At 43.7% G+C, this 12,167-nt stretch overlaps 1 protein-coding gene across 11 annotated transcripts in view; it reads left to right on the top strand.

Moving 5' to 3' along the window:
- The window catches only part of adgrl2b.1 (adhesion G protein-coupled receptor L2b, tandem duplicate 1), a 93,592-nt gene extending 81,777 nt beyond the window's left edge, over positions 1-11,815 (top strand). For 4 of the 11 annotated variants that reach the window (XM_035536571.2, XM_035536572.2, XM_035536570.2 and 1 more), the window contains 5 exons: positions 559-727; positions 2,090-2,218; positions 3,746-3,842; positions 5,440-5,568; positions 9,783-11,815. In XM_035536571.2, coding sequence (XP_035392464.2) covers positions 559-727; positions 2,090-2,218; positions 3,746-3,842; positions 5,440-5,568; positions 9,783-10,669 — 1,411 coding nt within the window. In that variant the 3' untranslated portion in view covers positions 10,670-11,815. Of the gene's footprint in view, positions 1-558; positions 728-2,089; positions 2,219-3,745; positions 3,843-4,405; positions 5,287-5,439; positions 5,569-9,168; positions 9,220-9,782 lie in introns of those variants that run through there. The other 7 variants (XM_035536577.2, XM_035536575.2, XM_035536574.2 and 4 more) reach the window with 4 other exon arrangements.
- Positions 11,816-12,167: the final 352 nt, after the last annotated feature.

Below are 12,167 nucleotides of genomic sequence, written 5' to 3'. Positions count from 1 at the left end.
TAGCGAGTAACCAGAGACAGACAAAAGCAAAACCCTCCGTGTCATGTAGCCGTGGCCCACCACTGTCCGCGCTGTCTAGCAAAAATGTCATTCGATATATGCGGAGAGTTCCTGGAATCTCTTGAGAGGGGCAGAAAATGTGCAACATATACACTCTTCCAAGACCCCGTGAGAGGGAAGTGAAATGCTGTCATCTCTCGCTGGAGCTCTACAGACATTCTTATCAAATTTCTGAGTGCCATATTCCAAGAGGATTTGCAGCTGTGTTATTTATGTGGCATTTAGCTGTTGTATTATTCTGCTAAAATATGGAGACGCATCCTTGCAGAACTAGGTCCAAATCTTGGCAATTTCTGGTGATACATTTCTGCTTTCATTCCTCCTGCTGGTGAATTTTTCTCCCCATATTTGCATATTTCCATGTACTGAAGGAAGAAGTTTCATTTAAATTTCTATTGAATCAACATAATAAATATTTGCATTTTGCTTGCTGCAGTATTATATGGCGATGTGTATCTATGACGATATGTGTGACCTGACCTTTCTCCTGGCTGTCAGGTCCTGGGTGCTGGGCGCATTTTCCCTGCTGTGTCTTCTTGGCCTGACATGGTCGTTTGGGTTGTTCTTTCTGAATGACTCATCTATAGTGATGGCCTACCTCTTCACCATCTTCAACACCTTGCAAGGAATGTTCATCTTCATCTTCCATTGTCTCCTGCAAAAGAAGGTAAACATGTGTTCCCTTACTACAGAAAACTTCACCTCCCTGAGTGCTCCTGTTCTCCGCACGTATTCGGGAAGACGGCCTGATTACTGATGTTAGCAGTATTCTTTTTTTAAAAGAAAAGGTCGGGCTAAACTGCCTTGACGTCCTGATAGATATCGAAGCATCAGATGCTCTGAGAAAAAAAGTAGAGACACTCTCAGTAAAAGCTACATTTTGAATATGGTCATAGTTGTATTAACCATTCAGGAAGCTTCTCTGCAAGGAGGCAGTACTCCATCTGTCAGTCATGTTGCAAGGAGGCAGTACTCCATCTGTCAGTCATGTTGCACATGCACTGGTAACACATAGTTGGTAGGCTAAGGGAGGACCTTTGGGGCTAGGCTTGGATAGAGGCGCAGGATTGGAGAGAGGGGCCAACAGCTCAGTGTGACAGAACCCAACAAGAACTGCTTATGTGGCATAGAACATCTTTAAATGATCGTTGAAGTGCTGATGTTTTTCTGGCTTTGTTTATTTTTTAAATATAATTAAGTTTTAATTACACGAGCTTATGCCTCATGATTAGTTGTTATGATTAGGAAAGTAACATTTGGCGCTGGAGACTATTAAAGAGTCATTCACATATAATGATTGGAAACTCACTCTAATTAGTGTGCGAGTATGTTTTTACTTTTACAGACAGTTTTATGTGTTTACATTCACAAAGCTAAACTTTGATATATGCTTATAAATGTAATTGACACAATATAAAAAAACAATCTTGACGAAACTGTGACTAGTGTCTTGCCACTGGTGATGTGTAAATTAGATGAGCTCCGTCTAGGGGGAAACTTTACATCACCATTATTCACTGTTATCCGTTCCCCTGTTTAATGTTTCAATTCATCAGTAATGTCAAAACAAGTGTTTGCTTGTCTGCTCCATTAACTGTGCTCTCTCGAGGGTGAAATGAGTCTTTTCGATGCTGGGCTCAGATTGTGTGGCAGTTTAAAAGAAGAGCTCTGTGGTAACTGTTCAGGAAGCAAACGTGTGTGATGGCCAGCATGCCTTCACAGATGTCCATTTACTCTGTTCTCCAACAGGGGCAAAAAACAAAGGAACACCATCAACCACAAAATAACAGTCATATTCAGTAGTCTGTCAGTATTACTGGCCATTATGATGAGTGCCCGCCATAACTGGAGCGCTGAGTCTTGTTTCATCAGTCCAAACTGCTTGCTTATAACATCCCATGCTGTCCTGATAGCGAATAGCTGTCTTCACGTCGAATGACACAGCAGTCATATGAGATGGATACCTTCACCTGGAGGCTACTGTGCGCTGAAATGGTGTGTGTGTGTGTGTGTGTGTGTGTGTTCACAGGTGCGTAAAGAATACATCAAGTGCTTTCGTCAATCCCAGTGCTGCGGTGGTCTGCCCTCTGAGGGCACACACAGTGCGGGCAAAACGTCCACGTCCCGTTCCACGGCGAGATACTCCTCTGCTACCCAGGTGAAGCACTTAGCACATATAGCACATATATTGCAATCTGGTTCATGTAAAAAAAAGGGGGTCCCGCACACACACACACACACACACACAGAAATTGCTGGGGGTTTCTTCCTTCATCTTTTTTGTTTTTCTTTGACAAATACTGCTGTATTTGACACAAAGTAACCACTCTTTGTGTTGATGGAGTTATTTTTTGCCTCAATAAGAGGCTTTGGGCCTGATTTAATAAAGCAAAGCTGCCAGTGTAATACCGGTATAGGTGCACATATGAGCGAAATGGCACGGGAGGCCTGAGACTCGGAGCTGGTGTGCAGAATGCTCCAGCATTGGCATTGCTTCACTGCTGAGGGCATGACAGTGTGCAGGGAGGGAAAGAAAAGAACAACAACAAACCAACGTGATTATAGTCAAGCCCACAGCTTCATGTTTATGACTCAGGAGCCTTAGAAACACCCAGAGAGGGCTTCACACAACCTGAAATCTTAGGCAACTGAAAAATGAGAGAGGTTTTTCCAGTCAAGAAAATACTTTTTGCATGAAGCCTGTGTGTTTCACAGATATCTGTGGAAATGCATTCCAAAAGTCATGGCTATTTATTAATTCATTATCGCTCTTCATTTTGGAAGAAAGCTCCACATTAGGCTCTCCACACGAAGGTTCGGTGATTTAGCTTGGAATTCACATAATTGGGGAACCATTTAGTGCAGATTATATATCATCTCCCCTCCAGATCACACCTGACTGGACACTCTCTGACTGAAACAAGCTTATTTGTAATAAACACTAAATTATCTGTCTGGTATTTGAATGGGATTCTTTGAGGTCAGGAATATAACTTACAAAATTGGCAAAAAGCAGTAAAACAGTAGCAAGTTGAATAGATTGTATGGCATGGACAAATTAACTGCTCTTAATGAGGTGCTTAGCCAGCCAGACCCTTTGGAATGTCACTATCATCTGTGTGAACCCTCATCATACCTGTAGTGTTTTTTACTACAGTTAATTATCCGACAGAGCATTATAAAATAGTGTAATAAAGTTTCATTTCAAATTTGGATTTCTCTAAATGTGTCCCAGCACGTTCCACATTACTGTACATTATTAATGTCTTCCAGTCCTCTATAATGACACTATAAAAGCAAATATTGTTATTGCTTTTCAGCAAAGTAGTACTGATCGCAATTACTTGTTACCACAGACCTTAATAAGGTAGTGCAATGCTCTGGATGTCTGCCATAAATATGAATATGAATTTTTGTAATTCTTTGTGCGTAGTTAGCATAGCGGCTCACTCATATTCCCTGAGGGAAAACTAGGAGGATGGCAGAAGATCGGAATGATAGATGTTACCTTCTGCCACACAGCAGATTATTAGCATGTGTGTGTGTGTGTGGCTAACGGTGGTGGGTGTGTGTGTGTGTCTGTGTGTGTGTGTGTGTGTGTGCGTGCGTGCGTGCGTGCGTGCGTGCGTGCGTGTGTGTGTGTGTGTGTGTGTGTGTGTGCGTGTGCGTGCGTGTGCTGCCACAGAGCCGAATTAGGAGGATGTGGAACGACACGGTGAGGAAGCAGTCAGAGTCGTCCTTCATCTCGGGAGACATCAACAGCACCACCACGCTCAACCAAGGTGGGTCCTCTACACCGCACCCCACAACAGTCATGTGATGGGTGTGTGCAAAGGTCTGAACAGGACTAGCTGTTAACATTTCTAACAGTACATAAATAAATACTTTTTGTTTTGTTTGTTTTGTGGTGGTCAGCGATTGGTCAGTTATTGTTTAAATGATGCAACTTACCCAGAGGCTTTCACATTCCAAGGCTATTTAACAGTCTTGATATGGTTTTGTTATCTGATAATCTGAAATTTCATACCTTTATGTCTTAGATTACACAACATTTTGTGTCATAGACTAAGCTATTGCCTCCTGGCTGACTCTTTCATATAACTCCCACTTTTATGGCCGTAGAGTAAAAGACTCTTCTCATAAGATTTTAAAGAGTAAAGTTCTTTTTTAAAATTTTATTTTACCTTCAGACATCAATACGCACAACATGTCAGCAAAAGTCAGAGAAAAAAATCTTTATCAGATCTCTCTGACATTCATGATGAACACTGTGCCCAGTCGCTGGTTCAAAAAGACCTCACTAGCCCCTGTCAAGATTTTAAAAATGGACTGATCAATTATTTAGACTGAACAAGAGTGCTGCTGATGAGAAGATGATGATGAGCTTTCGGCAGCCTCCCCAGTAACAGCCAGGCCCTGCAAGCAATGCCGATTCGGACCCACGCGGGACCTTACACCACCAGAGCTGCCGCCCAACCAGCCACAAGGACAGGCTTACGCTCTCTAGGGTCCCGTCGTCAGTGGCCTCCAAACGGGAATGTTTGTGTAATCACTCCATCGTTCTAAAGATGTCCAGAACGTGTCCAGTGTGTACCATGCCCAAAGGGCACCTTTGTACTGAAAGGTGCTTGCCTGCAGTCTGATGTTGTGATGTGCACTGAACAACATACTGGAGTTTGACGCTATATAGAGAAACTGGCTACACTGGGAGATTTGTGCAAACTGTTGGATCAGCTGTTGACCAAAAGCACATTTAAGCCCTGAGGTCCATTTTGTCATCCCTCTGTCTTTCTACAGAAACCTTACATCTTAGCCATAGGAATGGTTGTTTTATATATATGGAAGACTCGGCTAGGGGAAGAGATTATTCTTCCGCAGAATAACGTTGTGAAGCCTAAGGCACAGGAATATGAAGTATTTGATAATCTGATAACAAACGTATCATGTGGTTTAAATTTTCAACCTAGTCAACCCCCATATTCTTGTTTTGCATGCTTTTGTTTTGGCAAAGTAGCTTACAGTCTGTTCACAAACTTTACCATCTAGTTTATACTGCAGTCTATGGTGTGTTCTATAAAGAACAAAGACTGAATGTAAGAAATTTGTATTGACTCCACTCAGTGTTTTTGCAAGCATGCATGTGTTTTTTTTTTTTCTTATAGTCCTTTGTTTTATTCTGGTGAAATCGTACTGTATCCGGCTTCATAAAGAGATGTTGGTGTGTGATCACTTTTAATTGCACTTTAATCCTGTTTGAAAGTGCTGTCTGTGTATGTGTGTGTGTCTGTGTGTGTGTGGGGGGGGGGGAATTTAAATTATTATGAAGAGTTTCATCTCTTTTTTTCCTCTTCCCACTTTACTCTTTTTGTCTTCCTGCAGGAATGACTGGCAACTATCTCCTAACTAACCCCCTGCTTCGATCACACGACACTAACAACCCCTATAATAACCTCCTCGCTGAGACCGTCGTGTGCAACACACCTTCCCCGCCCGTCTTCCACTCGCCAGGTGCCCCAAGCCCTCCTGTTTCTGCCCTGCGTGCGTGTGGTTGGGGTGGGGTGTGGACATGGGGGTGTTAAGAGTTTGCGGTGCTTCTTGCTCGTGTGGGACCGGAACAAAAAGATGTTTACCTGACAGTTCTTTGTTGTGCATGTGAGCTTTAACAGCCCTTCAGATGCCACTGCACCTTTACCTTTTTTCTTCATCGTCCTGCGTTTGCTTTCTTTGAAGTTTATCTTTTGAGTCTTTCTAGAGTTGTTTTAAAATCTTCTCTGGATTCCATTCCACATTCACATCTCCTGCAGCAATTGTTTTATCTGGGATTTGATATATGGTTCTGTAATATTTCATTCATACCCATCTTTACATTTTTTTATTTTACGTTTTTTTTTTTTGCCACTTTTATGCTTCTCGGTCCTGATTTTTAACTGGGCTTGGAACTTCTTGTTCTTTTTAAAGACACGTTGAAATCGACACGCCATGCTAATTGCCAGATGGGGTGTTACTTGTCTTTTCCCGCATCGTATTGTTCCTGTGGACTTACCGGACCCGGCGTGATTGGCACTCGGTCGGTGTTTTCCGCGTCTGACTTGCACTTCCATCAAAATAAACAGGAACAAATAGCTATAACTGGCATCTTCTCGTCGGCCCGGAACATTAGCCCGACCAATGCTACCTGACAGTTGCGTCTGGCAGGCAGTGCGTGATGGAATGACGGAGAGGAAGAAATAAAGGGCAAAATAAAGGGGGTACAGGGGGAATGGATTTCTGCGAGTCCTGACAGATAGCGATTGTGTTTGGTGCGTTTCCCGACATCCGGAATGCTGCATACATATAATTAAGAACACTCCTCTCGGCTCTTTGCATTTAGATTGCAAACAGGCATTCGCCAAAATAAATAAATAAATAAATAACTAAAAAATAAAAAACTGAAGGAAAAAAACCCAGGCTGGAGCAGCGTTCATTTCCTAAGGCAGTTTCAACCACGTCACTTGTCATGGACGAGCGAGCTAATCGCAACGCGGATGGAAACGGCGACGCATATCCCGTGAATTCCACTCTCAAGGACAGGGCCGTTTGTTCCCTTTGTGAAAATCAAACTCCTAAATGATAACTGCTGTCAGTCACCTCATTTTTTAATGCACACTTAGGGGGGGGGGGGGGGGGGAGATAACCAGCATACAGACCCATGGAGTATGTTTATAAACAGATGATAAAGAAAAGTGAGCTTTTTTCCAGATGAGTTCATACAATAAAATAATTCAGGGTGACAGTAATGCTCACGCCACATGAGCGCTGAAGTCCATTTCCTGCTCTTGCTTCAGACAGTGGGCCTTCTCAGAGCTGACTACTGTGCGCTCTGTACAAAAAAACGGGTGGCGGGATCTGGGCCTGTGGGTACGTGCGGTAGGAGGGGAATACCCAGGGGACCAAACCTCGCAAATAAATGCTCTGCTTTATGCCGAACATGACACCAATGAAATGAATAATAATCCTCAAACGCTTGTGTTAGCTCAGTATGGGGTATGAGCAATTTCATAGTTCAACACTTTTAGAGAGGAGTTGAAGGAAGATGAGGGGGCTTACACTGTTAAAGAAGCTAGCAGGAGGCAAGCAGATCTGCTGTGATGGCACTAATCAGAGAAGAGTTCCATTCAGTATGTCTGAGTCACTCACATCCTATTAAACTGATTTCCTGTTGTTTCAAGTCATTTAAAAGTAGGTTGCAAAATAAACATGTGCCTAGTGCTTTGATCTTTAAATACGTTAAATAATAATTTTAAGTTTTAAGAAACCCGTCATTAAAGACTCAAACCCAACTTATGGTATGTTAACATTTAGAGGATCCAGAGCCTTACAATACAGAAACTGACCATATGTTTTATTCAAGGTCTTTCACTAAGACAAGGCCCAGTAGTCCATGTATTGGCTAACCTTTGCCCTTTGTCTCAGCCTCCTGCTAAGGCTTGCTCACTGCCGGAAGCCAGAGAGTGTTAAGACGCACGTGAAGGTTTAAACGGTGCACGTGGCAACACGCGCGAGCCTTGCCTCGCAACGACGGAAGCGCTGCTCGTGATGGCGGGGTGCCCTTCACCGCGTGCGCGCACGCCTATGGAAGTGGCTAAGAATTGTGCATGGGATGGACGGTGCAATTTAAGAATGAGAGGATAAGAAAAGAAATCACGTAACGAAAATACCTTTACTGGCAGCGCAGAGTGGAATGTCGCGGTGCACGAATAGCGAGACCAGCAATTCAAGTGCATGTCCATTCGCATTCTGGCCGCATGTTGGTCTGATTCTCCAGACGATACCTGTCCGGATTTTAACGATTTCCGATGTGTAAACAAATGCGAATAATGCTGGCATTAGCAATGTTTCACTGCTTGCCGCCCCGACCTGCCCTGCTTTATTTTTCAGCCCCTACTCCCTTCTGCTCCCCATCCAACCAACCACTCCTCCAGCTAAACCCTTTTGATGTCTGTTTTTAGTTTTTCTCGCCGTCTACAAAAGGGACGTTTCCTATCTCGACCGCGGCATGTCACCGTACAACACCGATAGATTTTTTTCGTCCCCCCTTCCCCTTTGCTGCAATATCACACCCATTTCTATTTAAATTAGAGCGACTTAAGTCTCATCCTCTGCTCGGCTTGTAACGGAGCAGCAGTCAGCACGTCTCCTTCGACCTGTCGGCTCGCCTGTCCCGTCCAGTCAACCCGCATTTTACTATTTCTTATTCTTTCCTTCTTTCTGCTCTGTATATCGTCTTTTCATTTTCCCTTATTGTCTCCATCACTTGGACATGATGATCGATTATTGTTTGTTTGATATTCGACTTTTTTTTTTCACTGCTGTGCAGTTATTAGGCTACTTGACGTTCTCTCTCTCTCTCTCTCTCTCTCTCTCTCTCTCTCTCTCTCTCTCTCTCACACACACACACACACACACACACACAGACTGGAAAAGAAGCTGTTAGAAAGAGGCTGCAACCGCTTGCTGCTGTACCTTTACACACGCCATACCCTGAATTCAGCCATCCGGCGCCATTCCTCGTTAATTAAATGAACTAAGCGATGAGTGATGGAGGGAGGAACTAATAATTAGCACAATGAAAGGGGCTGGTCGTTGAAGCTCCGTATGAGTTTGTGGTTTATTGATCGTACTCTTCTCACATCATTTATTACAGGACACGGGGGAACAAGTTATTTTGATTTAAATCTGTTATTTATATTTCGCAATTGTATAATTTTTTCCAGAAAATGCATTTTGTGAAAGAGGCCCATTATGAACTCAGTAGAGTAAACAAAGTAGAGTAAATAAAACTGAGACTTTCAAATGTTTAATAAAAAGTTGAAAAAAGTGGTTATTTTATATATATATATATATATATATATATATATATATATATATATATATATATATATATATATATATATATATATATGCAAATCATTATTGAAATAAATAATAGTGGTATTGATGAGTGGATAGGCTGAATTCAGGGCCTTAGAGTTTGAAAGCTTTCTTTTTGTTGTTTCTCACTTGTTTATCATTGCTGTGATTAAAACCAAAAAATGGCATTGTTTCACTTTTCTTTTGGCACGTGGGCAGTTCTCAGGCCAGCTAGCCTGAGCAGACACACATAATGTGAGTGGTGGCAAAGTGAGTTGTTGCACCTCACACACACGCCTGCCCACCCGCCTGCTTGCCTGCCTGTTTGTGTGTACGCGTGCGCGTGCATGAACGGATGTATGCGAATGTTTGTTTGCGCGTGTTTGTCTGGCAGACATGGGCTAAATCTGACTGCGCTTTCACCTCTTCTGCGGACGGCTCACGAGGGTGTGGCTTGTTCCGGCCGTGTGTGTTTTTTATGGCTGATGCTCATTTTTGTGGCAGCTTCGCTTTTATGTGTAAATACATTATGTGTCTGCATTCTAAAGGTTTAATGGCTGCTATTTATTTACGTTGACATGCTGTTAAGGGCATAGTAAGAGAAACACGACATTCCTAAGTTCCCTTTTCAATTTGTATAATAACAGATTTGATGCAAAATGTGCAACCGATGATTTTAATAGTCACAGACATCAGGGTTGAAAGGAATGAAGAAAATCATATGTCCTCAACAGTAATCCTTATTTTTTATTTGTTTCTATTTTAAATGTGTATATTGCTTTTTGCTGGAATTCCTTTCTGGTCCTGAGTGTTGCTGCATGTCTTTACTGCAGGCCAGCACTCACTGACCAACAGCCGGGACATCAGCGCCATGGATACACTCCCCCTCAATGGCAACTTCAACAACAGCTACTCGCTGTCACAGGACGAGGATTATGAGGGCGGGGCGCTGCGCTGCCCGGCTGAATGCACCCTGGGTCTGGACGACACCGCCTTCGAGAAGATGATTATTTCCGAGCTTGTGCAGAACAATCTAAGGCCACGTGGGCCCTCCCGCGGCCCCGCCGATCCCGAACCTGGGAGGGGGCGGGACATAGAGCGGGGCCGGGATCGTGGCCTGCCGGTCCGACATGCCCATGTCGGCAGAGCTGCGGGCATCCTGGGTGCTGGCGGAAGTCAGGCTGACGGCGTCGTGACCGCGGCCGATGCCCCGGCCTCTAGCGGTGAACACCTGGCGCTGGAGCTCCTCCTGCATCCACACCATCGGGATGCCCTTGAGGCTCCACTTCTGCCCCAGCGGACTCACTCACTCCTGGGAACCAAGCAGGCCTCTCGCCAACCCCTCGGGTGCCACAGCGACCGAGAGGAAGGGGCGGAGGGCAAAGAGGAAGCAGGCACACCTTCAACAAATAACCGGGACTCGCTGTACACGAGCATGCCAAATCTGAGAGACTCATCTCCGTCGCCCTCAGACACACCCGCTGCGGCGGACAAGGCGGACGAAAGTTCGCCTTCCCCCTCCGCCCAGAGCGAGGCCGACGACCTGTGCCACAAGAGCCTGCCTGACCTGGGTGACAGCACCCAGCCACTCTCTTACTACCAAATCAGCCGCCGGGGCACCAGCGAAGGCTGTGTCGGTAGCGGGCTCCCCGAGGGCTGCCATCAGCCAGAGGGCGAGCCACCCAGGGACGGACAGATGCAGCTCATCACCAGCCTGTGAGGTGCTGGCCACTCCCCATCGTTCTCTCCCCTGCGCTTAGCCCTCGTGGCCGGGCTGGCCGCCCCCGACAGGCAGGGAGCCAGAGGCACGGAGAGACTTTTACTTACTCTGGCTCCAAAAGCCCACGCACACTCCCCCCCTCCCCCATTTAGTTGATTTCTAAACTGCTCTGCCATGGGACGGTAGAAGTGAGAAAAGCACACGGGGGGCGGGATTGTGTGAAGGCCGGTGCTGTCCACATGCCAGCCACCACTCTGTATGATATACTCTACTGTACTCATCAGCAAAGACAGCAAACAGGAACATGCCAGTGCTAGTCTTTAGAACTGTCCTGAGGCATACTGGCATAGACTGCAGACAGGTTCTCGACCCCAGCGGCGTATGGGGTCATTCCACAACTCCTCATTTGAACTGAAATGAGGAAAAAGAAAAGAACCACTATTCCTGACTCAGGCCTTATATTTTCTCTATTGCACATGTAACTGTTGTAAGGATGACAGCCTAAGAAAATTATATTTTGCTGTAACACAAGTGGAAAAAAAGAGGGGGAAAAGGCAAAATAAAATGACAGTTAAAAAAGAGTTATAGCAACCAAATTTGAATTTTCAGAGAAAGCATTTTAGGAATGGGTTGCACTTTTCTTTGTTTGTGGGAAAGTGTGAAATCTTCTTACACTTTGTCCATTGTAGAAACTTTGAGAACATGAAAAAGCCAATATTCACATTTCCACTTGTGAACAGTGTGTTTGCTTTCATCAGTTATAAATTTTGACAGTAAAAAACAAATTCGCCAATGTATGTGTGAAGGGGAAACTTATTTTCATCATAAAAGCTATGTCTTGCACAGATTTGGAGTGAATTGGGCATATATGTAATTTATTTTGGTGTAAAATGCTTGGCAGTAATTGTCAGGGGTAAAGAATCTTGTGTCAACGCAATGTCTTAAAAAAACATATCAGCATTTGACACTAAATAATTTATTAGATGAATTATGGAATATTATGAAATAAAAAAATTAATGGAATGAAAGTGTGTGCGAGAATACGACACTGTTAATATTCATTTCAATCTTTTGTAGGAGCCCATTGTCGGACGCTGATGTAAATTCAACTCATGTTTGATATTGAATAAATGTGACAATTTTTTTTTCCTGTTTGCAAATGCATGTATGTTATTCCGCATATTATGAAACCCAGCAAAGGCTGACTGTATCATACAGAAATAGTAGAAGTAGAAAGACTCCAACTTTTTATTAATACTCTTCTTAGTATGGCTCATCAATTCTTTACAGTTTAATTACAAAGTAACCTAATTAAGTTCATTAACTAGTAATTAATATGTTAATGTTTTCCCAAACAACATATGCTGAAATAAATGAACTGAGGAGAATTTGCTCAAACAATAGGTCCATTCACTGTCTCTAAAGAGGCAGCTGTGTAGACTAACTCCATGTTCTTAAATAGATATAGTGGACAGTGTCAGTTGGAAAAGTGTTATTG

Source organism: Electrophorus electricus, chromosome 13, assembly GCF_041902795.1.
Source record: "Electrophorus electricus isolate QZ-2024a chromosome 13, ASM4190279v1, whole genome shotgun sequence".
In the NCBI taxonomy this organism is placed as follows: domain Eukaryota; kingdom Metazoa; phylum Chordata; class Actinopteri; order Gymnotiformes; family Gymnotidae; genus Electrophorus; species Electrophorus electricus.
The sequence above is the reverse complement of the archived record's forward strand: the minus strand, read 5'-3'. Positions and strand labels throughout refer to the sequence as shown.